The sequence below is a fragment of the Scyliorhinus torazame genome, chromosome 27 (genome assembly GCF_047496885.1).
Source record: "Scyliorhinus torazame isolate Kashiwa2021f chromosome 27, sScyTor2.1, whole genome shotgun sequence".
In the NCBI taxonomy this organism is placed as follows: Eukaryota; Metazoa; Chordata; class Chondrichthyes; order Carcharhiniformes; family Scyliorhinidae; genus Scyliorhinus; species Scyliorhinus torazame.
The window spans coordinates 12698301-12724709 of record NC_092733.1 but is presented as its reverse complement, the minus strand read 5'-3'; the positions used below and the strand labels follow the sequence as shown (position 1 = coordinate 12724709).

At 49.2% G+C, this 26409-nt stretch overlaps 1 protein-coding gene across 1 annotated transcript in view; it reads left to right on the top strand.

The window, feature by feature from the left end:
• LOC140403206 (complement C3-like) overlaps positions 1-26409 on the top strand; it is a 294404-nt gene that overhangs the window by 24426 nt on the left and 243569 nt on the right. The window contains exons 3-4 of the mRNA XM_072490959.1: positions 4561-4723; positions 11404-11474. Of these exons, the coding sequence (XP_072347060.1) occupies positions 4561-4723; positions 11404-11474 (234 nt within the window). The remainder of the gene's footprint in view (positions 1-4560; positions 4724-11403; positions 11475-26409) is intronic.

Genomic DNA, 26409 nt, shown 5'->3' with positions numbered 1-26409 from the left:
AATTCATGGCAAATTACTGGTAAGATCAATATTTATCACCTTATTTTTTGCAAAAATATACTTTCATTTGTAAAATATCTGAAAGAACATTAAAAACATTTCAAAATGGCCACTCACTAGCCAGCTGAATGGCCTCTTTCTGCACTAAGGATTCTATGGAAATGTTGCCAAAGGTAATTTAAGTTGACTACCTAGATCAAGTTGCATTCTGTGGTTCTTCAATACAATTGTGATGCATATAATATTCACTGCATACATTCAATGTAAGTCATACAGCCCAAGGAGGTTCTATACAATTCCCAGCCTCTCAGTTCACTATGGCTGAAATGTCTTAGAGAATGACCTTGTCCCTCTGCGCCTCTGCAGCGGCTGCTTCCTGTTTTAGTACATCTCTCAGTATCCCCGGACTTTAGAATGTACCAATCCGCAACACTGGAAGATCAACAAATTTCGAGCAGACCAAAGAGCGTCTTTCATCAAGTCCTCAAGCAACAGCTGATGTTTGTCTTGGTGTACATTCCTGGGAACAGCCCTTGGAGCACAAAGTCCTGCATCACTGAACTGCTCGTGATGAACATCAACAAAAATCTCCTTATCTCTCTCTCCAGATCTTCTTTGCAAAAGCACATTTTACGAGGAGGTGGACAACCGTCTCTTCCCCACGACAGTCACCTCGAGGGCTCTGTGCAGATGGGGAGAGACTCCCGGCTTGTAGGATTGATCAGAGGGGGAGGGCCTTTTTCACCACCATCCAAGCTAGGCCTTGGTGCTTTGGTTTGAAAGTTCTGATGATGAGCCGTTCTGCCAAATGACCTTGACAGTCTGCACAGTGAACCAGCTGACAGGATCCACCATCTCCTTTTTCCTGAAAGGCTTCTGGACATATGTGCAGACCACTGTCTGATGGACTTGTGGTATAAAGTGTTTCTCTGCGTAGATGTGTCTATGAGGGACATGTGGTACAGCACGGTCCAACTACTTTGAATGTTCTGTGGCAGCGTTGCCAGACCCATCCTTCGCAACGCTGGGGGCAGGTAGAACCCCAGCACATAGTGACACTGGGTGTTTGCGCAATGAGGATCTAAGCACAGCTTGCTGCAGCCATGCACAAAGGTGGCCATCAGGATCAGGGCGAAGTTGGGCATGTTTTTTTCCCCTTTTATCTAAACTTTTGTACATTGTGTTCCTTCGAACGCGGACCGTTTTTGACCCCCAGATGAAGTGGAAAATGGCTCTGGAAACCGCCACAGCTCAGGAGTGAGGAATGGGAAAGATCTGCAGCAACGCTGAGCGTGTCTTGCACCTGATGATCTGCTTCTTTACCACGGAGAGGAAGCATCACTCTCACATACCCAGTTTCTCGTCATTATACCTGCTTGCCCCTTCCAGTTTCTTACGCATGCCCTGGTCCCTTATCATCCTTCCCCAATCATCCTTAACTGAATGGCATGCTTGGCCAGTTCAGAGAGCAGTTGTGAGCCAACTTCATTGTTGTGGATCTGAAATCACATATCGGTCAGACATTTATAGTACATAGAACATCGAAGATACAGTGCAGAAGGAGGCCATTCGGTCCATCGAGTCTGCACCGACCCACGTAAGCCCTCATTTCCACCCTACCCCCGTAATCCAATAACCCCTCCGAACCTTTTTGGTCACTAAGGGCAATTTAGTATAGCCAATCCACCTAACCTGAACATCTTTGGACTGTGGGAGGAAACCGGAGCACGCGGAGGAAACCCACGCACACACGGGGAGAACATGCAAACTCCGCATAGTGACCCAGCGGGGAACCGAACCTGGTACCCTGGTGCTGTGAAGCCACAGTGCTATCCACATGTGCTACCATGCTGCCCTAAACGCCCTAATATGTGGCAGAGTTCCTTCCCAAAAGAACATTTGTGATTCTCGAGTTTTTACAACAATCTGACAGTTTCACGGTCACCATTACTGATGCCAGATTTTTTATTCAACGTTTATTTTATTAACTGAACTTAAATTCCCCAGTGCTTTGTGTCATGTGAGAGTACCTTTAAGAAATGGGTGTTTACTACTGCTGTAATGTCAGAGTGTGGGTGGAGCTGGGCTAGCTATCAATTTTTAACTTTTGTTTTTGAGCAGGCTGCAGGGTGTGTTTTAGTTTTGTTTTCAATGTTGGAGCTGAAGCCAGACAGAGCAGGTGAACTGTTGACCTCTCTGCCATGAAAAGACTATCTATTGATCATTTGGTGAATTCAGAATTATAAATGTTCTCCGTAGTGAATGTAAACCTAATGTGCTTCTGTTAAAAGGTGTTTCTTTTGTCTGGATGTTGTTTAGGAAGTTATTAAGGATTACTTAGTGTTGTATTCTTTAGGGGTTGTATTTGAATTAATGGTTGCTAAGATGTTCACTGTATGTTTTAAAAAGGTTAACTTGAGTTCATAGAATAAACATTGTTTTGCTTTCAAAAATACTTTTCAATTTCTGCTGTACCACACCTGTAGAGTGGGCCGTGTGTTCCCCACACCACAATCTATTAAAAGTTGTGGGTCAGGTGAACTTCATGATACACTTTGGGGTTCTTTAAACCCTGACCCATAACAAATTGGGGGCTTGAGGGGGATAAAAGTCTATCTATTGGATTGGCTTAGTGAACCTAAAGACAATGAGGGGTGGTTGTTTTTCAGGTGTTGTATTCTGGTTTAAGTGGGGAGTGTGTGGTGGACAATGGCTCTTTTAGAGGCTCTGAAGTTTTAGTGTGTGGAGACGGTCACACACAGTACCTTACGGACAGAGACTAAAAACAGGCTTTTAGAGTTGGCAAAAACATTGCAGTTAACATTACCTGACAAAATATGAAAAGATGAGGTAATTATGGCGGTGGCTACGCATTTAAAATTGCCTGAGATACAGTCTGACTCATTGGAAATGGCAAAAATTCAGTTACAAATGAAACAAATGGAACATGAGAAAGAATTAAAGCAGCTTGAATACGAAAGAGATAGAGAGGAAAAAGAGAAAGAAGAAAGGGAAACAGAAAGAATAGCCCTAGCAGAACAAAAAGAAAGAGAATGGGAAATGCAGATCAGGGAAAAAGATAAAGAGAGAGAGTTTGAACTTCAGAAAATGGCCATGAAACATGACAGTCAGTTAAAATTGGCAGGCGTAAAGGGAAACGTACAGTTGGATGATAGTGAGAAAGAGAGTCAAAATCGAAGGTTTGGTGGGAATTTAAATATGTCCAAGCATTGCCAAGGTTTGACGAGAAGGAGGTCGAAGCCTTTTTCATTTCATTTGAGAAGGTGGCTAAACAAATGAAATGGTCACAGGCCATGTGGGTATTACTGATTCAAACAAAGCTGATGTTCTGTGTTTCTGTGATGGGTCTCTTTAGATTGTTTCTGTGGGGGGTTTCTTTTGGGGGTCTTTGTGGGTGGGTTTTCTGTGGGAGTTCTCTTTATTCAAGGTGTCTCTGTGGGGGGGGGGGTCTCTTTCTCTAGAGGTCTCTCGGAGGCGTCAGGTCACCCCCATACTGGGGGATGGGGGTACCCAGAAAATCCGGGGGTGGGGGGCTGAATTGAAATGGAGTAGGGGCGGGGGTGGGGGGGGGGGGAGGGTGGCCCGCTGCTATCAGGCCGAAAATGGTAGCCGGATGGCAGGATTTCCAACAGAAACCCTCGCAGTCCTCGTTATGCATACATTTTCATGACTAAGGATTGGAAAGAAGTTATCTCCTGGCAATTTTATTGGCATCACCTCATCCACATCATTGACCAGACCATAACTGAGCTAACTATATCACACCCAATGGAAAACAGAGTCAACAAACCAGTGGCTCAACTGCCAGCCAGTCAGATATTTTCTACCATCAACAAAGCTGATGTGAGGGTTGTGATGGCATGCCTATTAAATACCTGAATAGTTGAAGTTCCAGCACTTCTTCCCACCCAGGTCAAAGCACCTTGCTTGATTCATGACCCCAATACCTTGGATTGTGGTTGCTGTGTGTGGTGGTATGTATTAGGGGTAATACGGTACACCATGAATGCCGAGGAGCAATTGGAGGACAGATGCTGGGTCCCGATTGGATCTGCCGCCTACTGGGCTCCACCCAGATAGGCGGGGTATAAGAACCCGTTTTACTCCCCGCAGCTGCATTCTGTGACTGAGCTGCTGGGGAACAAGTCTGAACAAGTCTGCTCAATAAAGCCTCGATTGAAGTTCTTTACGTCTCGCCTCGTGTGTGATCGATGGTGCTACACTGTGTAACTTGCCTGCATTACAGCAGCTCAGCAAGCTTGACATTGTCTCCATCCTATACCAACAAAGAAGAACAGAAGCTGGAATGTCTCTCGAGGGCCATGACCTGGAAACATTGTGCAGGGAATGACCTCTGAGCTAGAGTGGGAGACCAGAGGACTATCTGAAATTAGGCCTCATTATACTGCTCACTGGTGAAGACTTAAGGAATTTCGAAGGCCAACGAGGGATATTAAAGGGGTTGCTCGGTGCAATATGACCAGTTACATAATAGCTATACCTATTTTAATTGATATTTCTTAATATGCTTCTTTCCAGATACCCAGAGACAGAATTCCAAATGTATCCAGATTGCCCCAGTATGCACAGTTGGAAGCAACATCAACAGCGTTTCAGTTGGAGAGAATCATCCTTATTTCATATCAAATGGGACACATATTTATCCAGACTGATAAACCAATCTATACACCATCTCAAACTGGTAACTATAGCTGCAAATTTTCTGATATATCTCCAATACACAAGTAAAGAACAGTGCTGAATGTGTCAGGTGCAAATAGGAGGTTGAAGAGGCCATAGCTTATCAAGTTGAGAGACGTTAGGAACGGAAAATGGAACTCTCATTTCAGGGATAACAGTGTCTGCATTAAACACACTGAAGCCAAACATTGAAACACTTCTTCGTGCAAGAGGCGGTGGAAATTTGGCACTCGCTTCCGCAAATAGCAATTATGAAATTCAAAATTGAGATTGGTAGAATTTTATAATGCATATACTCACACATGTGCCCTCGAACACACACTCACACACGCACACACATCCATTCTCACACATACCATGCACTCTCTCCCACATACAATCGATCTCACACACATGCACTCTCACATACATGCACTCTCACGCTCACACACATGCGCGCACTTTCCCACGCACATGCATACACACACATATGCACTCACGCACATCATGCGCACACACACACTCTGGGCATGATTTACCGTCTATGACCCCCGGGAATCGGAGGGGACACGGACGGTAGACCCCGCAAGAGGCGTCTTCGACGGTCGTTTGCCTCAAGATATCTCGTTAGATCTGCAATGGGCAGGACCCAGACTTGCAGAGTTAACTCTGCCGGCTCCAGATCGAATCGGACGGGTGTCATTTACCATGGCACAGTTCACCCTATCAGGGCACTGCCAGGCTGGCAGGTGGCATTTTGCCCACGCTGGTAATCGGGCCTGGGGGGTTCCGTGCCTGTATGAGGTGGGGTAAATGATCCACTTAATGAGGCCCCACAGGCGGCATGCTGCAAATGAAGGCTCGCCAACGATTCGCCAGAACCGCACTCGCCAGCCCCTGGCTAACGGGGTTGAGCAGCACTTGCACAGCGGACCACACTCAGCTCGCAGCCAAGGAGCCAAGACGCTTGGCCCTGAGGTTTGGAGACGCGGACCTGGGGAGGATCCTCATTGCAGTCGAGACCAAGAAGGATGTCCTGTTCCCCCGACAGTCCCGGAGGGTGAACCACCAGTGCCGCCATGGCAGCGGCCGTCAGCTTGGGAAGCGTGATCAGGAGGACTTACCTCTGGTGCCACAAGAAGGTCAATGACCTACACTGGGTGAGTTGTCATCACCGCACCCTCCCCCCCCACCACCACGCGGGCAGCCTGCATGTACACCTTCATCCTCCCTTCAACCCTCCAGCCCCTCCTCCCAACCCTTCTGAAGGCACCAACACCATGGTGCAAACATTGGGGAGCCGCCAGGGCTGGCACAGCAAATGACGCAGGGCAGCCGGTACCCCCTCCCAATGGATGTGAGCGAGCACTCAGCAGACAGACAGGATTGGATTGGATTTGTTTATTGTCACGTGTACCGAGGTACAGTGAAAAGTATTTCTCTGCGAGCAGCTCAAACAGATCATTCTGAACATGAAAAGAAAAGGAAATAAAAGAAAATACATAAAAGAAAATACATAATAGGGCAACACAAGCTATACAATGTAACTACATAAGCACCGGCATCGGGTGAAGCATACAGGGGTGTAGAGTTAATGATGTGACTCCATAAGAGGGTCATTTAGGAGTCTGGTAATAGTGGGGAAGAAGCTGTTTTTGAGTCTGTTCGTGCGTGTTCTCAGACTTCTGTATCTCCTGCCCGATGGAAGAAGTTGGAAGAGTGAGTAAGCCGGGTCAGACTATGGCATACATTGAGGAGCACCAGCGTTCATCTCTCTGTGGGTTATCATCACCGCCAGACCTCAACAGTGACCCCGCTGACAGTGCCGACCAGCCCCAGCAGCCTGGATTGATGCACAACAGATCCTGGGAGGGTGGGAAATGCGGATGGGTGGGGGATGGTAGCGATGATGGGCCAGGCCACGTCCTATGTGAAGCGGGCGAGTATGAGGGCCACCCTGGCCCTCCAGGCTTGCCGGACACTTGCCGCTGCTGCCTGTCCTGCAGCCTCTGGCTGGTCCTCCATTTTCTCCCCAGGATCTCGTCGTCCAACTCCTCCTCCTCATCATCCTTGTCGTTGCTCTCCTCCTCCGTGTTCCTCATCCCCCACCTCCAGCTCATTTCCCCACTGCTGTGCCATGTTTTGGTGGACACAGCAGACCACCACAAAGCTGGCGATCCTCTGTGGGGTGTACTGCAGAGCACCACCAGAGCGGTCGAGGCATCGGAAGCGCATTGTAAGCAGTCCAGTGCACCGCTCAATGGCAGCCCGGTGGCGACATGGGGCTCATTGTACTGGGTCTCCCCTTCTGTCTCCGGCCTACATAGTGGCGTCATTAGTCAGCTCCTCAATGGGTACCCCTTATCCCCCAAGAGCCAAACACCCATCCTGGGGTGGTCCTCAAAGAGGCCAGGAATGTCTGACTGCCCCAGGATTTAGCTGTGTGTACACTCCCTGGAAAGTGTGTACACACGTGCATGATCTGCATCTGGTGGACGCACACGAGCTGGATGTTTAGAGAGTGTAACCCTGTCCCGTTGATGTAGTGCACTGCCAGCTGGCCTGGTGTGTGTGCACACCATGACATGTGTGCATTCCATCAGCCCCTGGACCTGGGCCATACCGCCAATGGCGGAGAATCCTGTTGCCCTGGCATTTGGTTGGGCTTGGTCCTTGTCAAAGTTGATGAAATAATACTCAGAATCATCTTTATTCGTGTCACAAGTATGCTTACATTAACACTGCAATGAAGTTACTGTGAAAATCCCGAGTCGCCACATTCCAGCGCCTGTTCGGATACACGGAGAGAGAATTCAGAATGGCCAATTCACCTAAAAAGCACGTATTTCGGGACTTGTAGGAGGAAACCGGAGCATCCGGAGGAAACCCACGCAGACATGGGGAGAACGTGCAGACTCCGCACAGACAGTGACCCAAGCCGGGAATCGAACCTGGGACCCTGGCGCTGTGAAGCAACAGTGCTAACCACTATGCTACCGTTTCTCCCTAACCGAGGCTCAGGTTTCTCTCCCTTGTCTCTACTGGCTTTTTGGCTGTTTTTTTTCCACCCTGCTCGACAGTGCAGGGGTTAGACTGGGGTGAATTACATTACTTTTGGTCTTTGTTGGGGTTAAAAGGCCGTAGTCAAAATCCTTAGACGAGAGCCGCCTTTCGTGCAGCTGCTCAGCCCATAACCACCACCGGAAGTCACTTTTGACCTTATCATGAAAAGAAGCTAATTGCTGAAGCAGCTGAAGATGGTTGGGCCAAAGACACTTCCCTGAGGAACTCCTGCAATGATATCCGAGAACTGAGATGACTGACCTCCAACCAGTGGAGCGTTTTGTCCCCCTTCCCATTGAGTCGCACTTGGTCAAACGTAGCCTTGATGTCAAGGGCGTGGGAGAAACTTTGGGGAGTGGGACGTGTAGTATAATAGGTGAAATAAATTTGAGCTTTTCTTACAGTCATCGCTTCTGTGTGGTTGCTCGCCTGGAACTTTACACTGGCGACGAGGGTAAAGTGGAGTTCCAGAAGACGCCACTTCCTCTGGATTAGGCCCATCTCGATTAGGCCTCAGGAGGCCTCCATCCAGCCTGCGAGTGTGCCACTAATCAGAAAGTTAGTGGCGTTCAATGCCGAGATGGGTGACTGGACCCAATATAGCAAACGGATGCACTTTCATTTGGCTCAACATTGTACGCAATGAAAGACAAACACGACCCTCCTTACAGTCTGCAGGGCAGACACCTACTGTATCATTAAGAGTTTAACTTTACCGGATTCGCACGTCACTTGCCAATTTGCGGAGTTAGTTTCCTTGGTAAGCAACCATTTTGATCTAAGCTGCCACTGATAGTCCGCCGTAGTCTGTACACCCTGGAAGAGCCTGTGACCGACTTTGGACATTTAAGAAAACTGGCCGAGTTCTGCGAAACCTTATTCGAGGCGCTCAGAGACCAGTTGCTCTCTGGCATCTGCGATGCGGCAACCCAAGAATGCTTGCTGGGGGAAACGCTTTAAAGCAGGCAACTGGAATATCCTTGTCCCAAAGTGCGATGCCCAGGAGCTTTGCGGAATGGCCACCGTCAGTATAGGGTGCCCAGCTGGACAAGGAGCCCCCTCTCCCCGTGCAGAAGTTCAGGACTCCCTGTCATTTGGGACGCACTCCTCGAGGCCAGGACCAGCTTCAGCATTTTCCCGGCGAGAGACGCCGGCACTCCCGATGCTGGAGACACCCGACCTGCAGGATGTACGCATTGGAATCTGGAGGAGCCGGCAGAACAGACACTAGCGGGGATCCCGCCTCCCGCTACACCCCCGATGACTGTCCTAGGGGACCGGCCCATTTCGTGGAAGACCAGGCGGACGGTGCCCACCACCTCTATTGTGTCGCGGCACCACAGGTGGCACCAAGCCTGGTCACGGTTTGAATCAATGGGTTCCCTGTCCTGATGGAGCTCAATACCGTGGCCGTGGTCTCAGTAATCAGCCGCCACACTTCTGATCAAGCCCGTTCGGGCATTGACGGCTTGGGATTGCACGGCTGGCAACATGCACAGGGGAGCCCATGGAGATCGCGGGCACCTCAGAAGTCCCTGTGCAATACAGGACACATTTAGCAAACCTACCATTGGTGGTAGTGAAAAGTTTGAGCTCCAGTTTATTGAGGCAAGATTGGCTGAAGTGCCTCCGGCTGGATTGGCAACAGGTGTGCCGCATGTAGCCCAATGGTCGGATGCGGTGTTGTCACGCTTTACGGGCATCTTTCAAGACGGACTGGGTAACATCTGAGAGGCCTCCGACAAGTTTATTCCAAAGTTCACGAAAGTATTGGCCCCACTGCATCTGTTAATATAAAAAGGCCAATGATGGGTTTGGAACCTGCCACCACAGATGGCTTTCGATGGGGTGCAGCTGCGACTATCACCTTCGCATCCGCTGACTGATTTTGACCCGTCCAAGCCCTTGTTGTGAACATGCGATGCCTTGCCTTCCGGCATCGGGGCTGTTCTGGCACACCGAATGGATGATGGAACGGCCCATTGCATTTGCTTCACCAATGCTGGCGGCAAAACTATGCATAAATCGAAAAGGAAGGTTTGGCGTTGGTCTTCGGGGTGAAGTGATTCCACCGGCATACATTTATGGCTTACACGGACTACAAGCCCTGATGGAGTTTTTCAGGAGGATAGGCCAATCCCCCCCAATGGCGACCACCCGCTTCTGATGACATATGAATGGCACATCGTCCAGGAACAAAGATTCTGTAAGCGGACACCCTCAGTCGACTCCCGTTGCCCACCAGCGCACCGACGCTTGCCACATCACACAAGGTAATTGATTTATGTACTTCTTGCCATTTACGACGGCCCAGGTACAGGCATGGACACGGAAGGACCCATTGTTGGCGCGGGACTGCCACATATTGTTGTACAGGGCCCAGCATCATGCTCTCACGGTGGATCTGCGCACGTTAATCACAAAGGTGGCCGAACTCAGTGTGGTGGATAGCATCCTGCAGTGGGGCTCCCGGGTGGTCGTGTCCAAGCGAGGCCAGGGAAATCCTAAAAGACCTCCACAGCGGACACCTGGGAGTCTCCAAAATTAAGATGTTGATCAGGAGTTATGTATGGTGGCCTGGAATAGACACAGATATCAAGACTTTAACTAAAACAATGTATTCGCTGCCAAGATACAAGAAGCTACCCCCCTAAAGCTCCACTCCACCCACGGGAGAGGCCGGGCCAACAATAGTGCCACATGCACCTGGATTTCACAGGGCCTTTTCAAGGAGCCATATATCCAATTATTATGGGCGCCCATTTGAATTGGATGGACGTTGCGGGTCAATGCTGAGCAGCTCAGACAAACCTTTAGCATTATCGCGTGCATGGGCTTCCAGGAGTGTTGGTATCGGACAACAGCACAGCTTGTACGCATGCGGAATTCACCAACTTTCTGAAGCGAAACAGGATCCATCATGTGCGGACTGCACCTTACCACCCGTCATCCAACGGGTTGGCCAAACGGGCTGAACAGACATTTAAGCTCGGCATGCGATAACAGACCTCCAGTTCCCCGGAGAACCATTACCTTTTCTGTTACCAGATCACATACCACGCCACCATTGGCGTGACATCCTCGGAATTGTTAATGGGTCATTGGCTGCGCAGAAGGTTGAGCTTCGCCCTGTCAGACGTCGGGGAAAAGGTCCGCGGTTGGCAGGAACAGGCTGAAGCACAAAGATCAACAACAAATTTGTGGCAGGTGACGCGGTCTATGTCTACGAGACCCTTCAGAGAGTAGGAGGTGGAGCACAATAGGTAAAATAAATTTGAGTTGTTCTTAAAGTCATTGCTTCCATGCTTGCCTGGAACGTTACAGACTGCAATTGGCAGGGTTAGATTTGTTCTGCTTTTTGTGTACAGGGCCGACCTGGGCAATTTCCCACATTGACGATTCTAATTTAAATAACCGACAAAGGATGAGTTCAAATCAAAATGACGAAGGGGGCAACGTGTTCGCACTGCCCGTGCTTGGAGCCGGCACTGTGTTGGCAGGAAACTCAGCCTTATTTATTATGTGATTTGATTTTGTTTTAATGTATAGTCTTTTATAACATATAAGTAAAAGTGTGTGCAAGTTTATTATGAAAGCAGAAATAGTAATGTGGATTAATTGTTGTTTTCTTTTCTCTAGTTCTTTACCGTTTGCTCACTGTGAACAATGAACTAAAACCCATCAAAAGAACCATTATTGTTGATTTTGTGGTAATGTATTTTTATAGTTTTTACATTTCTATAATAATTCAACCAAAATAAGATTTTGGGTCATGTGTAATGCAGTATATTTGGACCTTCCCAGTACCTCAATTTGCAAAGTGCATTCCAGGGTGGAGCTGAGCCAAATAGGTTTCTATTTCAATCCCTGGACAGTGCTGAATTACCTACTCTCAACTAGAATCACAATTGTTGTGCTCTGTGTTGTGGCCATTGTAAAGATGTACACTGAACATCTAGTTCTTTACCAGTATGATAGTTTATTGACAAAATTACCATGTGGAAAGATAACTAACAATAATACAAACGGTAAGGAATGAGCAAATTTTCTTGGAGCTACTTCTCATGCGACTGGCCTCTAGTATGACTTACTACCAACTGCTGGATCTCTGATGTCACATGGTTGATTCTATCGCCACCTGCTGGTCGGAGGTCATATAGATAACTATATACATTAATAGATAACTATATACATTACTGTGCATATGCATATCACCACCTGCCCCTTCCTTTGGAAGTGTTAACATTTACAAATGTAACTATGCTTCACCAAACATAATATGCATAACAATTTGAAACATGTAACATATACAAATATAACTGTGCTCCACCAAACATGTATGCATAATTTCATGCATGTAACTACACAGTTCACTCCAAGTTCAGTCTCTCAGGTTTACAACGTAATCTGGTTGATCTCCTAAGCAATGGCTGAATAGGCATCGTGTTCCACCTTCATTTATTGTTGGTGTTCCTGCTTGTTCTGTATTTATTGCTGCGGATGTTTCTTTGAGTGCAGGCTCTGATTGGTGGTCTGTATCCTCTTCAAGTGAGTCGATTACAAACCAACTCTTCTGTTGGGCTCAATATGAAAGGATGTTGAACTTTCAACAGCGCTCTTCGGTTTCTCCTCAGTGATGATGAAAAACGAATGTGGACCTGCCTTGACCATCCGTTTCCATTAGCATACTCCAGTTTAACCTTGTCACCTGGATACACTGGCTGGAGCTTCCTTGTGGACCTACTGTAGAACCCTTTCTGCCTCGTTTTCTGAAGAAGCAGTTTCCGCTCCAGTCCTCGATCTACAAGGTGAATCATAATGGAAAGCAGGGTCGTTCCTAGCTGCAGATTCATCAGCAGTTGCGCTGGTGACAGCCCATTGGCAAGTGGTGCAGAATGACAGCTTAAAAGTGGCAGATACATGTATTCCTGGCTGTCAAAGGCTTTTTTCAGCAGCTGTTTAACAATGTGCATGCACTTTTCTGCTTTCCCGTTTGACTGAGGATATAAAGGACTTGAAGTAATGTGCTTTAAGTCATAATGAGAGGCGAACTCAGTACACTAATAGTTTTTGAAGCAGGGACCATTGTCAGTCATAACAGTGTTTGATATCCCATGCCAGGCAGAAATCTCCTTAGCATGTTGGACAACACACCGAGCAGTCGGGCTCGCTAGCTGTGTTACCTCCGGATAATTAGAGAAGTAGTCAATGCCTAAAAGGTACTCTTTTCCATTGAAAAAGATCCATGCCCACCTTCTGCCAAGGAGTTGTACCCAATTATTATTTTTTTTCAAATTAAGGGGTAATTTAGCGTGGCCAATCCACCTAACATGCACATCTTTGGGTTGTGGGGGTGAAACCCATGCAGACATGGGGAGAATGTGCAAACACCACACAGACAGTTACCCAGGGCCTGGATCGAACCCTGGTCCTCAGTGCCATAGGCAACAATGCTAACTACTGGGCCACCGTGACGCCGTTGCCAAGGAGTTGTGATGATTTCACCCATGTGCATCGGCTCTTTGCTCTGCCTGCACTGGAACTTCTGACAAGTGTCACAGTTATCAACCATGACTGCAATGTCTTGGGTGATGCCTTGCCAATAAACTGTATCCCTGGCCCTGCGCTTGCACTTTTCAATACCCAGGTGCCCTTCATGGATCAGAATGAGTGGCCTCGCGGAATGTGTAATCACAGTCCTGCGCTGTCTCAGTAGAAATCCATTCGCCTCACTCAACTCTGCCCTCACATTGTAATAACCCGAACAGGCTATCCCTCGCCGAGATACTTTATTACTTTCTGTATGACTCTGTCCTTGGCTGCTTCTTACTTGATTAGACGCAACTGATCATCAGAGACTGGAAGAGATGCAGTGACGAGATTAACATGGACTTGCACATTCTCATCAACCAGGGAATCTCTTTAATGCCTGTGACTGAAGAAAGCGTGTCAGCGACAATGAGATGCTTGCCTGGTGGCGATTAGGTCAAAATCGTAGCGCTGGAGCTTCATCATTATGCGCTGTATCTTCGGAGACATTTCGCTCAAATTCTTCTGTACAATTGAGGCGAGTGGCATGTGGAAGTTGGCCAAACCACTTGATTAACCCAAGGCATTCTTTTTTAATTTGCGCATACCTGCGCTCAGTCTCTGACATTGATCTGGATGCATATGACACAGACAGCCAGCTGGCTTCTGCATTCTACTGCAATAACACCGCTCCCAGGCCATTGTTAGATGCATCGGTTGAAATTTTGGTCTTTTTCGCAGGGTCAAAAAACTTTACAACTGGTGCTGTAGTCAAGGAGATTTGTAACACTTGCCATTCCTGCTCATGTCTGGGGGACCATTGGAACATTGTGCCCTTTTACAAAATATATCTATTTTTTGTGGTGTTGGGTGCTCTGGTGCACAGATGAGCCAACACAGTTGTATGTGGTACAACTCTATTTTATTTTAACTCTTATAATACAGTTCGTTCTGGATACTCTGCACGTGCTGTCTCCCTGAGTGTGTTTGGTAGCAGATCTGTCCTGGTCCTCCTCTGCAGCTAATACTGACCACCGGGGGTCATGTCTGTGCTTTTATATCTTTCTGTCATTGGTTGTGGTGTTGTGTGTTCTGATTTGTCTGTTGGAGTGTCTATCATGATGTGTGTGTTTGAATATCATGACATCCCCCTTTTTTACAAAGATATGTGCCTACGTGGTTATAAATATAATTGTGTCGTGAGTGCATCGAAGAGTGTGTGTGTGTGTTGTGTACAGCGTGTGTATATGACGTAACTATTTACATGGGGCGATGTCGGGTGCGTCACACTAACAAGGTTGTACCATAACAAAACATGGATGCGAGAGAGAAAAAAAAACTTGAACAGTGGTCCGGTCAGACGATATCTGGAACAATAAACAACTACTGGTTATAATACAGAAGTGTTTGACTTTTTGAACGTATGAACAGCGTTATAAGTCCAGTCTAATGGGTGACCGCCTCAAGAATGGGCTGGTCCTCAAGCCGGTTCAGCTGTGGAGATTTGTGGTCACACTGGTTCACCTTGGACTGTTGGAGGTGATGCTGTTGCCGAAGTCTCTACTTTACCATTTGTTGTACTTCGTGCAGTGCTTGGTTTTTTCATTCGTGCAAATATAACATTCAACATCTTTGTTAGTGTTGCCTTGGCTGTGGTTTGGTTCTGGTGGCGATGGAAGGGGCATGATCCGTGGCATCTCCACGAAGTCATCCTTGGGAACCAGTGGAGGATCCGGCGTGTGCGTACGGTTCAGTTGCGAGCGTGGAAGGCGGCGCAAAGCTCGCTGATTGCGCCTACGCACCAATCCATCCGCCCTGCATGCCAGGAACAAGGTGGAGTCTTTTTCCTTTTTATGTTTGTGGTGGACGGCATCTTGTAGCCGATGGGTCGTTGCCATCGAAGTAGCACCATCACTAATATCATGCAAGGCGATGACTGTGCCAGATGTGGAAGTTGGCCGAGACCGTGCACGCTGGTTCCGGCCACCTGCTGTGCCGGAAGGGCGACTCCGCAGAGAAACGTCGAAGCATGTCGCCTTGGAGAGAGAATTGTTGCTCGCATCAATGTCTGGCGATGGCGCGAATTGGTGTGTCCATCTTGGACCGCCGGTGCTGGTTGCCACTGCCGACCCAGTGGGACTGCCACGCGATCCATTCCCTGTCGCCGTGGCATCCGCCGTCACCCTGAGCGTGCCATCACCGAGGCCGCGACACCGCCCGTCCGGAGCAAGGTCTGGCGTGCGCGAATCAGAGTCGGTGCTTGGCTGCTCCCCATCTGGAGTCCGGTCTGCCTTCCGTCGATGCCCCCCGTCCGGAGTCCCAACAGGTTCATTGGAGGCAGCCGAGATTCCCTGAAGCTGCACTTCTGGAGTCGGAACATGCAGGAATGCACCAACCAGTGGAGAGGCTCGAGCCATCGAGGGTGGAAGCGGTGCGCCGCCACCGCAGTCGTCAGTGGTCCCACCGTGATCGTCGAGTGCCTCGGTACGCACTAGGCGAGGTCTGTCACCTTGCACCTTTTGCATGGGAAGTGCGATGCTGTCGTCACTCGTCTCACATCCCGTGGATAGATCCTCGTTAGCAGCTTGCTGTTCACTAGGGTTGGGTAAATTGTCAGAGTTTTCATCTGGTGGTGCACACCATGTCGGTGGACTGTCATTGTCTTGCCGTTGTCCTTCATTTGGGCTTTTCTTCTTTGGAATTTTAAATCTTCCCCCAGACATTGCAGAACCTTGTTTATTATCCCCAAATTCTCCCATATGTATGGTCTCGAATATAGGATCCAATGTTTCTATCGACATTGTACTATTTTCCAAAGAACATTCCGTTTCACTTTTCTTCTCAGGTACCTCATATGTATCTTTGTCTAATGTACATGCCTTCATGGTCTCTGGGTCTGATTTTGCTGGGACTGGCATGGTCACAGTCTCTCTTTTACTGTTCTCAATTGCCCACATTATACTCCCCATACATAACTGCTTAATCACTGGGGTTAGTGTGGTACAATGGATAATCGGGTCGACCTTATCTGCATCTTCACCATTAGTGGAAAGCACACTTGGTTCACTTGAAACTGCTGTGGGTTTTAAATTCGTTATCTGGCTACTCGATGTCAGTGTCCTCAGGATTCTTGCTCCAATGTTCTGCTCATTTATCAGTGGAGTGTGTATAGGTTCAATGCAATTAATGTTCCCCTCAAGGTTTGAAGAGTCATTACTGACTAACTGCTGGTCTTCGAAGTTGGGACTTTGCGGCGTTGTGTTGAAGGGAGACATTTGTCCCTGCTGTAGATATGATTCAGGTTGTGTTATCTCCATTAACTGAAGATCAATGTCTTGTCCATTTTTTCGATCCGTACTAAAACACTGGCAATTCTCAGTCTGCTCCTTGCAAGTTAAACATTCAATTAATTTCTTTAGCAAATCCTCAGCATCCTTCTGTGGCCGTGCAGCATTATTCATCTCTGTTCGGCTATAATGATCCTGAAGGTCAGCGCATAAACCTTTTTTCTTTGGGCTTGGACGAGGCGATTCCTTTGGCTTGTCTTCAGTTGGGCTTGAACAGTCTTCAGCGCTGTGCCCTTCATTGTAGCATGAGAGACTGTCATGGTCATGCTGCTGTGTAGTGGAGCATGGTAGGCTGTTATAGCCTTCTTGCTGTTCACGTGAACATGGCAGACTTGCATCGTCTGCCGCTGGTTGGTCAGGAGAGGTTGCTAGACCCTCATGGTCGTGTTCCTGCAAGGACTGCACTCTGGAGTCTTGCGTTGCTTCTATCGTGGAGGCTGTCCACGAGCTCCCTGTGGAGGCTTGTGACTCTGGAGTCACTTCTTGTTCATGCAAGGACTGCGCTCTGGAGTCTTGCGTTGCTTCTATCGTGGAGGCTGTCCACGAGCTCTCTGTGGAGGCTTGTGACACTGGAGTCACTTCTTGTTCGTGCAAGGACTGCGCTCTGGAGTCTTGCGTTTCTGCAATTGTGGAGTCTGTCCACGAGCTTGCTGTGGAGGCTTGTGACACTGGAGTCACTTCTGGTTCATGCGAGGACTGCGCTCTGGAGTCTTGCATGTCTTCTTTCATAGACTCGGGAACGTTGAGCGGGACGTGGACCACGCTCTGTGTGGCAGCAGGGCGCTCTCCGTGTGCTTGCAGCGCTCCCTGTCTGTTAATATCAGGCTGCAGCATCATCCGGTACTGATAAGTTGGGACGTCATATCTGCTGGATTGAAGATCCTCAAATCCAAAAAATGAATCCGCATCTGCGTCGGATTCAATGTGGGGGCCGCCAATGTGCAACACGAAAGGTTCGTCCGAGTCATAGTCGTATAGGACCACGGAGCTATCATTGGGCTCGCGAGGTCTGGAAACACTGTAAAGATCATCATCGAAGTATTCGAGGTCGGAATCATCGGCTTGTGCGTAGGTAACTGCTTGTCGGAGGGTTCTTCGGAGGTCAAATTCATCTCCTGGGTCAATTTGCGGCAATGTGCTGTCATTCCAGGTGAGGGAAGGTTTACAGCTTTAACAGATTTTTGTTTTTTTGATTTGGGACGTTTCCCTTTTAAATTGGATTTGGGACGTTTCCCCTTTAAATTGGTGCAGTCTGGGGCCTCTGTCATCCTGACGCTCGGTATGTAGCACGTAGGAAGCGACTGCGCATGCTCAGATCGCTGTTCCTTTACCGATGGCCGTTTTCTTGACTGCGCATGTGCAGCATCTCGCGCATGCGCAAACGATACTTCCGGTTCTGCGCACTGCTCGCGCAACTGTGCTAGCGTGATACCTTTAGCAAGATGGCCGCCGACCTCGACCCAGCCCTCTCTCAGGCCCGGGATTTCGGCCTCTGGGAATTCGGGCTCCGGGATCCCAGCCACGAGGTGAGTACTGCAGCTTTTCTTACCTTTACTTGCCGATTGAATTGCGTTTTCTTCACAGTACTTGGAGAATTTGTCCAGGACTGCCTGGTAATCGTACCTTTGCTGCCTCCTGAAGAACCTGAACCTTGTGAATATTTCTCTTGCCCTTGCACCGGCGATGGTGAGGAGAAATTCAATTTTTTCGCTGTCATCCAGGTCTTGGAGTTCAGCTGCCACCAGGAACAATTCGAACCATTGCCGGAATCGCCGCCAGTTTTCGCGGAGATCGCTGTAGCACTGGAGTGGCTGCGGAACCGGGAGCTCTATCATTTTGCCTGGGCACTGCTGGTTGTCTCTGTACACTGAGGTATGCCGGCAGGTATCGATCCACTCCTGTACCATGTGGTGTTGGGTGCTCTGGTGCACAGATGAGCCAACACAGTTGTATGTGGTACAACTCTATTTTATTTTAACTCTTATAATACAGTTCGTTCTGGATACTCTGCACGTGCTGTCTCCCTGAGTGTGTTTGGTAGCAGATCTGTCCTGGTCCTCCTCTGCAGCTAATACTGACCACCAGGGGTCGTGTCTGTGCTTTTATATCTTTCTGTCATTGGTTGTGGTGTTGTGTGTTCTGATTTGTCTGTTGGTGTGTCTATCATGATGTGTGTGTTTGAATATCATGACATTTTTATTCTCCTTTTTCACATTTTCTCCCACATTTACACCCATCAACAATAAACAATAATCAGCAACAGATATGTTAATCCCCATAACAATAACAACGATCCCATTCTCCCACCAACCCCCAAACATCAGCCCACATGTTTACATAAACAAATGACAAAAAGGAATCAGGGATTACCCATAGTCACCCTTAATATACACAGCCCCCCCCCCCCCCCCCCCGCAACGCTCACACACATCCTCTACTCCTTCAAAAAATCGGCTCATCCTCACCCTCATGAGGTGCACTCTCTATACCACCTTCAGCTGTATCAGCCCCAACCTCGCACATGAGGTGGAGGCATTCACTCTCCGGAGCACCTCACATCAGACCCCCTCCTCTATAACCTCTCCCAGCTCTTCCTCCCACTTTGCTTTGATCCCTTCCAGTGGTGCCTTATCCTCTTCCAAAATAGCTCCGTACACCGCTGACACTGCCCCCTTCTCCAGTCCCCTTGCCGTCAGCACCTCCTCCAGCAATGTGGAGGCCGGTTCCTCTGAGAAGCTCTGTATCTCCTTCCTGGCAAAATCCCAAACCCGCATGTACCTAAACACGTCTCCCTGCTCCAGCCCATACTTCGCTTCCAGCTCTCTCAATCCTGCAAACCGACCCCGAAGAAACAAATCTTTTAGCGTCTTAATCCCCTTCTCTTCCCATTTCCGAAAACTTCCATCCCACCTCCCTGGCTCAAATCTGTGGTTCCCCCGAATCGGCATTTCCCTTGACCCTAAACCCAACCCGAAGTGTTGGCGAAACTGCCTCCAGATTTTCAATGAAGCTATTATTACCGGACTCCCTGAGTATTTCCCCGGAGCTATCGGGAGCGGCGCTGTTGCTAGTGCTTTCAGCCCCAAACCCCTGCACAAACTCTCCTCCATTCTGACCCACTGGGAATCAACCCCTCTGACCCAGCTCCGCACCTTCTCCACATTCGCCGCCGTAGTACAACAGGTTCGGGAGCAGCACCTTTCTCACTCTGGCCACCTTCCCTCCCCATATGAACGAGGTAATCCTTCCCTCAATCTCCTTGAAAAAAGACTTTGGCAGGAAAATCGGTAGGCATCGAAAAATAAACAGGAATCGCGGCAACGCATTCATTTTAACCGCCTGTACCCGACCCGCCAGTGACAGAGGAAGGCCATCCCACCTTGCCAGATTGGCTTTCACTCTCCCCACCAAACTAGTGATGTTGTACCTGCGAAGCCGCCCCCACTCCCAGGCAACCTGCACCCCCAGATACCTAAAATTAGTCCCTGCTCTACGGAATGGCAGCCCCCCCACCCCCGGCCGAGACACCACAAAGTACTCACTCTTGTCCAGGTTCAGCTTGTACCCCGAGAAAGACCCAAATACCCGCAGTAGCTCCAATATTCCTCCTATCGACGCACTCGGTTCCGACACATACAGCAGCAAGTCGTCGGCATATAAGGACACCCTATGCTCTATCCCCCCACCCCCGCACTATTCCTTTCCATGCTCCCGAACTTCTCAATGCGATGGCCAACGGCTCAATCGCAAGTGCAAACAGCAGGGGGGACATAGGACATCCCTGTCTCGTCCCACGGTGGAGAGAGAACTATCTCGAACTGATATTATTTGTGCGGACACTCGCCTTTGGCTCCTTATATAATAGCTTTACCCAGTTCACAAACCTTGGTCCAATCCCAAACCCTCCAGCACTGCCATCAGGTACCCCCATTCGACCCGATCAAATGCCTTCTCAGCGTCCAATGCCACAACTACCTCTGTTTCCTTCCCTTCCGCCGGTGCCATAGCAACGTTCAAAACCCTCCTAATGTTCGAAAACAGCTGCCTCCCTTTCACGAACCCCGTGTAATCCTCCCCTATCACCTTCGGGAGGCACTCCTCCAGCCTACCTGCCAGTACCTTCGCCAACACTTTTACGTCCACATTCAGAAGTGATATGGGCCGATATGACCCACATTCCGTCGGATCCTTATCTTTTTTTAGCAACAGTGAAATCGATGCCTGCCCCAAGGTTTGCGGAACACCCCCTTCCCTATCGCCTCCTCCAACATCCCCACCATCAGGGGCGCCAACCTATCCTTAAATTTTTTATAATATTCCACCGGAAACCCATCCGACCCTGCCACCTTCCCCGACTGCATCCTCCCAATCGTATCCTTTATCTCCTGCTCCACTATTGCTCCTTTTAATGTAGCCCTTTCCCCCTCCCCTAGCCTCGGGTACTCCAACCCATCTAGAAATCCCTGCATCTCATGGTCTCCCCCGGGTGGCTCTGACTTGTACAACCTCTCAGAAAACGCCTCAAAAACCTTGTTAATCAGCACTGGAGCCACCACCAACTTCCCTGCCCTATCCCTCCCCTGAAGAATTTCCCTTGCCGCTGCCTCCCTCCGGAGCTGACTTGCTAACATACGCCTTAGCTCCATGTTCATAAACTGCACCCCTTGCTCGTCTCAGTTGGTGCACCGCCTTCCTGGTGGACAGTTGGTCAAAGCTCGCCTGTAGTTCCTTCCTCTTTTCCAGCATCGCTGGGTCCCCATCTTCTGCATACCTCCAATCTACCTACAACATCTCATCTATTACTCTCTGCCGCTCCAACCTCTCCTCTTTATCCACCCTGGCCTGAAACGAAATTACCTCAGCCCTTACCACCGCCTTTAGGGCCTCCCAGACGACTGCCTTCGACACCTCACCCGTACAATTGAAACCTACATATTCCTTAATTTCCTTTTCAATTTTCTCACAGAACACTTGGTTCCCCAAAAGCCCCACATCCAGTTTCCACCCCGGTCTCTGCGCTGCCCCCTTCTCTAGCACCATATCCACCCAATGTGGAGCGTGATCTGACACTGCAATTGCAGAGTATTCCGACTCCTTGACTCCAGCCAGCAAAGCCTTTCCCACCACAAAAAAGTCGATCCGCGAGTATACCTTATGGACCGCTGAGAAAAACGAATACTCCCATTCCCTTGGGTGCAGGAACCTCCAAGGGTCCACCCCTCCCATTTCCACCATTAGCCCAGCCAGCGACTTCGCCCCCCCTGATGGGACCAGCGAGCGCGGCCGTGATCTGTCCAACCTTGGCTCCTGCACCAGGTTCCAGTCCCCCCCACAATCAGCTCATGAGTGTCCAAGTCGGGAATGGCCCCAAATACCTTCCTCGCGAATCCCACATCGTCCCAATTGGGACCGTATACACTTAACAGCGCCACTAATCTCCCCTCCAGCGCCCCTGCCACAATCACATATCTACACCCCTGATCTGCCACCACCTTCTCCATCTGGAAGCGTACCCTTTTGCTGACCAACACCGCTACCCCTCGAGCCCTTCCATCAAATCCGGAGTGAAACACTCACCTGGTTCTTCACCCTCAAGTGAGTTTCCTGCAGCATTGCTACATCGGCTTTCAAACTTTTAAGATGCGCAAGTACTCTTGACCTCTTGACCGGACCTCCAACCCTCTCACGTTCCACGTGACTATCCTTACTGGGGGTCTCTCACCCCCCCCACCTTTCTTATCCACCATCACCATACCAACGGGCCCTGCCTGACTCGCCCCTGTCCATTGTTAACATCGAACCCCTTCCCCCCCCCCCTCCCAAGATCCCCCCCTACAAAAACATCCCCCAACATCCCTCCCTTCCCCCCTCTCTTGCTCGCCTCGTAGGCCCATTGAACAGGCTCCAACGTCCGCAGCCCTCCTCTCACCTCACCCCCGTTCACAAGCTGACTTTAGTTAGCGAGCACGGGTGGCTCCCCCCGCCAAGACATCTCGCCCCCTTCCACCCAGTCCCAGAGAAGGAAACACCAAAACAAACCCAACAATCCAACCCCTACAATTCACTAATATAACATTTAACCGTCGCAACACAGAACGCCATTAACTTGAACTCTGTAACAATGCAAAGAGAAGTAAATTGAAATACAAATCAGTAAAAAGAAAGTTGTAACATTTATACATTTTCCAGCCGCTGAAACACAGTCCACAGTCTCTCTTCCAGTTCCGCTCTTCACGTCTGCCCCAAGCCTTCTGCCCTCACCAACGCCTCAGCCGCCTCCGCTGTCTCAAAATAAAAGTCTTTGGCGTTAATGTTACTCTCAACTTTGCCGGGTACACCACACCAAATCGCACCCCCTTCTTGTAGAAAGCCGCCTTCACTCGCCCAAACGCCGCTCATCTTTTTGTCAACTCCACCGTCCAGTCCTGGTAGATCCGAACCGCAGTACCATCCCACAGCACCTCACGCTTCTGCTTCGCCCAGCTTAATACCTTCTCCTTCATGCAAAACTTATTGAAGCAGATAATTACTGCCCTTGGCGGCTCGTTCACTTTGGGCTTCGACCATAATGACCGATGAGCTCGGTCTAGCTCGTACAGGGTGGGGCTCTCACCCTCCCCCATCAGCTCCGCCAACTTCTTAGCAAAGTATTGCGTTGGCCTTGGGCCCTCTGTTCCTTCGGGCAAGCCCACAATTCTCAAATTGTGCCGCCTTGAGTGGTTTTCCAAGTCTTCCAGCTTTGCTCGGAGCCCTCTGTTAACCTCCACCACCCTCCGCAGCTCGTCCCCCATCGAGGTGACCTGGTCGCTGTGTCATGACACGGCCTCCTCCACTTCCTTCATCTTCTCGCCCTGCTCTCTCACCTCGGTCGATGTCTTTGCCACCTCCACTCTCATCGGGCCGATTGCCTCCTCCACCAATGACTTAAACGCGACCGCTGTCTCCTTCCTCAAAAACTATGTCTCACAAACTGTTTTTCCAGCTCCACCGCCATCACCTCAGTCTTCTTCTCCACCTTCCTCACCTTTCTCCACCGTAAGTAGTGCGGCCCCGCCTTGCAGTTCGGCGTCCGCCATCCTGTCAACACTTTTGCTTTTGTTCGTCTTCTCCTTCAGCGGCGAACCCGCGTTTCCTCCTTTCTTCGGCGCTGCTCTTCGCATAATTTAGCGGCTTATTGTTTTTTATCTTTTTTCTTTTCTCCTCTCTCCCCCTTCACCCTCCTGTCCTTCATCAATCTGACTTATTCTTTTTCTGAAAAAAAAAGGGGAGAGAAAAAAAAACTTTTACCAAACTTTCTTAAATCTTCTTTCTTTCTCCTCTACATTCACCCTGACCTCCTGACCTCCCCTGGGACCAGGCTTCAGCCTTCTTTCTTGCTCCTAGGTGGGAGCCATCCGACATGGTGCACCCTCCCTACCTAGTGCCCTGGCCTCGGGCCTGCCGCCTCGGCCTCCTCGTAGCTCCGCCCCCGCTGCTCTGACCTCGACACCGCGCTGGGCCCAGCGTCCCAGCCCCCGTCGCCCGACACTCGCGTGGGGTTCTTCGCCGGTTTTTAAACTGGCCCCGCTGGCTGCTCGTGACGGCCCCAAAGGCCGACGATAGTCGGGGAGTGCGTGAAGACTCGAGGATTTCCCCGAAATCGGCGCGAATTGCGGCCACCGGCGGGAGCTCTTGTTGCTGCGGCCGCCCTGCTCGCCCACGCCACCGGAAGTCCGGAACACTGTGTCCTTTTTGATTGTATCTTGGAGGTGAGAGGTTTTAGATGCCAGGTTGGGAATGAATTTTCCAACAAAGTTGATCATCCCTAACATTCATAGGATGCCTTTTTTATCTGTGGGACATGGCATCGGCAAAACAGCCTTTATCTTCTCTTGATCCGGCTGCACACCTTATACAGAGCGACTATCCCCCAAGAAGGTGATGCTGTCAAGGCAAGGGGACAGCTGTTAACTAAAAGGTGTTAACTAGGGTTCCTCTTAGAGTGAAGGGTAAGGCTTGTAGAAGGAGGGAACCTGCATGACTCGGGATATTGAGGCCATGGTCAAAAGGAAGAAGGAGGCATATGACATGCATAGGCAGCTGGGATCAAGTGGATCCCTTGAAGAGTATCGGGCTTGTTGGAGTAGAGTTAAGAGAGAAATCAGAAGGGCAAAAATGGGACATGAGATTGTCTTGGCAGATCAGGCAAAGGAAAATCCAAAGAGCTTTTACAGATACATAAAGCGTAAAAGGGTGAAAGGGTGACAAGGGAGAGGGTAGGGCCTCTTAAGGATAAACAAGGTCATCTATGTGCAGATCCACAAGGGATGGGAGAGGTCCTATATTAATATTTCTTGTCAGTATTTACTGATGAATGTGAAGGAATTTGGGGGAATAAAACGTGATGTCTTGAGGAGTGTACATATTACAGAGAAGGAAGTGCTAGAGGTATTAAAGCGCATCAAGATAGATAAATCCCCGGGACCTGATGATGAAATGTATCCCAGGATGTTGTGGGAGGCTAGGGAGGAAATTGCCGGTCCCCTAGCTGAGATATTTAAATCATCAACAGCGACAGGGGAGGTGCCTGAAGATTGGAAGATAGCAAATGTTGTTTAAGAAGGGCTGTAGGGATTAGCCTGGGAACTTCAGACCGGTTAGCCTTACTTCTGTAGTGGGTAAATTGTTAGAAGATATTCTGAGGGACAGGATCTACAGGCGTTTCGACAGGCAAGGGCTAATAAGGAAAAGTCAGCATGGCTTTGTAAGGGGAAAGTCTTTTGAAAGGGTAACCAAGAAGGTAGATGCGGGCAGTGCAGTCGACGTTGCCTACATGGACTTTAGCAAGGTCTTTGACAAGGCACCGCATGGTAGGTTGTTGTAAAAGGTTAAATCTCACGGAATCCAGGGTGAGGTAGCCAATTGGATACAAAATTGGCTTGGTGACCGAAGCCAAAGGGTGGTTGCGGAGGGTGGTTGTTCAAACTGGAGGCCTGTGACCAGCGGTGTACTTCAGAGATCGGTGCTGGGTCCACTGTTATTTGTTACATAGATTAATGATTTGGATGAGAATGTAGGAGACATGGTTAGTAGGTTTGCAGATGACACCACGATTGGTGGCATAGTGGATAGTGAAGAAGGTTGTATAAGATTGCAACAGGATCTTGACCAATTGGGCCAGTGGGCCGATGAATGGCAGATGGAGTTTAATTTGGATAATTGTGAGGTGATGCATTTTGGTAGATCAAATCAGGGCAGGACCTACTCAGTTAATGGTAGGGAGTTGGGGAGAGTTACAGAACAAAGAGATCTAGGGGTACAGGTTGCTAGCTCCTTGAAGGTGGAGTTGCAGGTGGACAGAGGTGAAGAAGGCATTCCACATGCTAGGTTTTATTGGTCAGAATATTGAATCCAGGAAGTCTTGTTGAAGTTGTACAAGACATTAGTAAGACCACACATGGAATACTGTGTTCACCCTATTGTAGGAAGGATATTGTTAAACTAGAAAGGGTGCAGAAGAGATTTACGAGGATGCTACCAGGACTTGATGGTCTGAGCTATGAGAGGCTGGATAGGCTGGGGCTTTTTTCCCTGGAGCGTAGGAGGTTTAGGGGTGATCTTATAGAGGTCTATAAAATAATGAGGGGCATAGATAAGGTAGAGAGTCAACATCTTTTCCGAAAGGTAGAGGAGTCTAGGACTAGAGGGCATAGGTTTAAGGGGAGAGATACAAAAGAGACCAGAGGGGAAATTTCTTCACACAGAGGGTGGTGAGCATCTGGAATGGGTT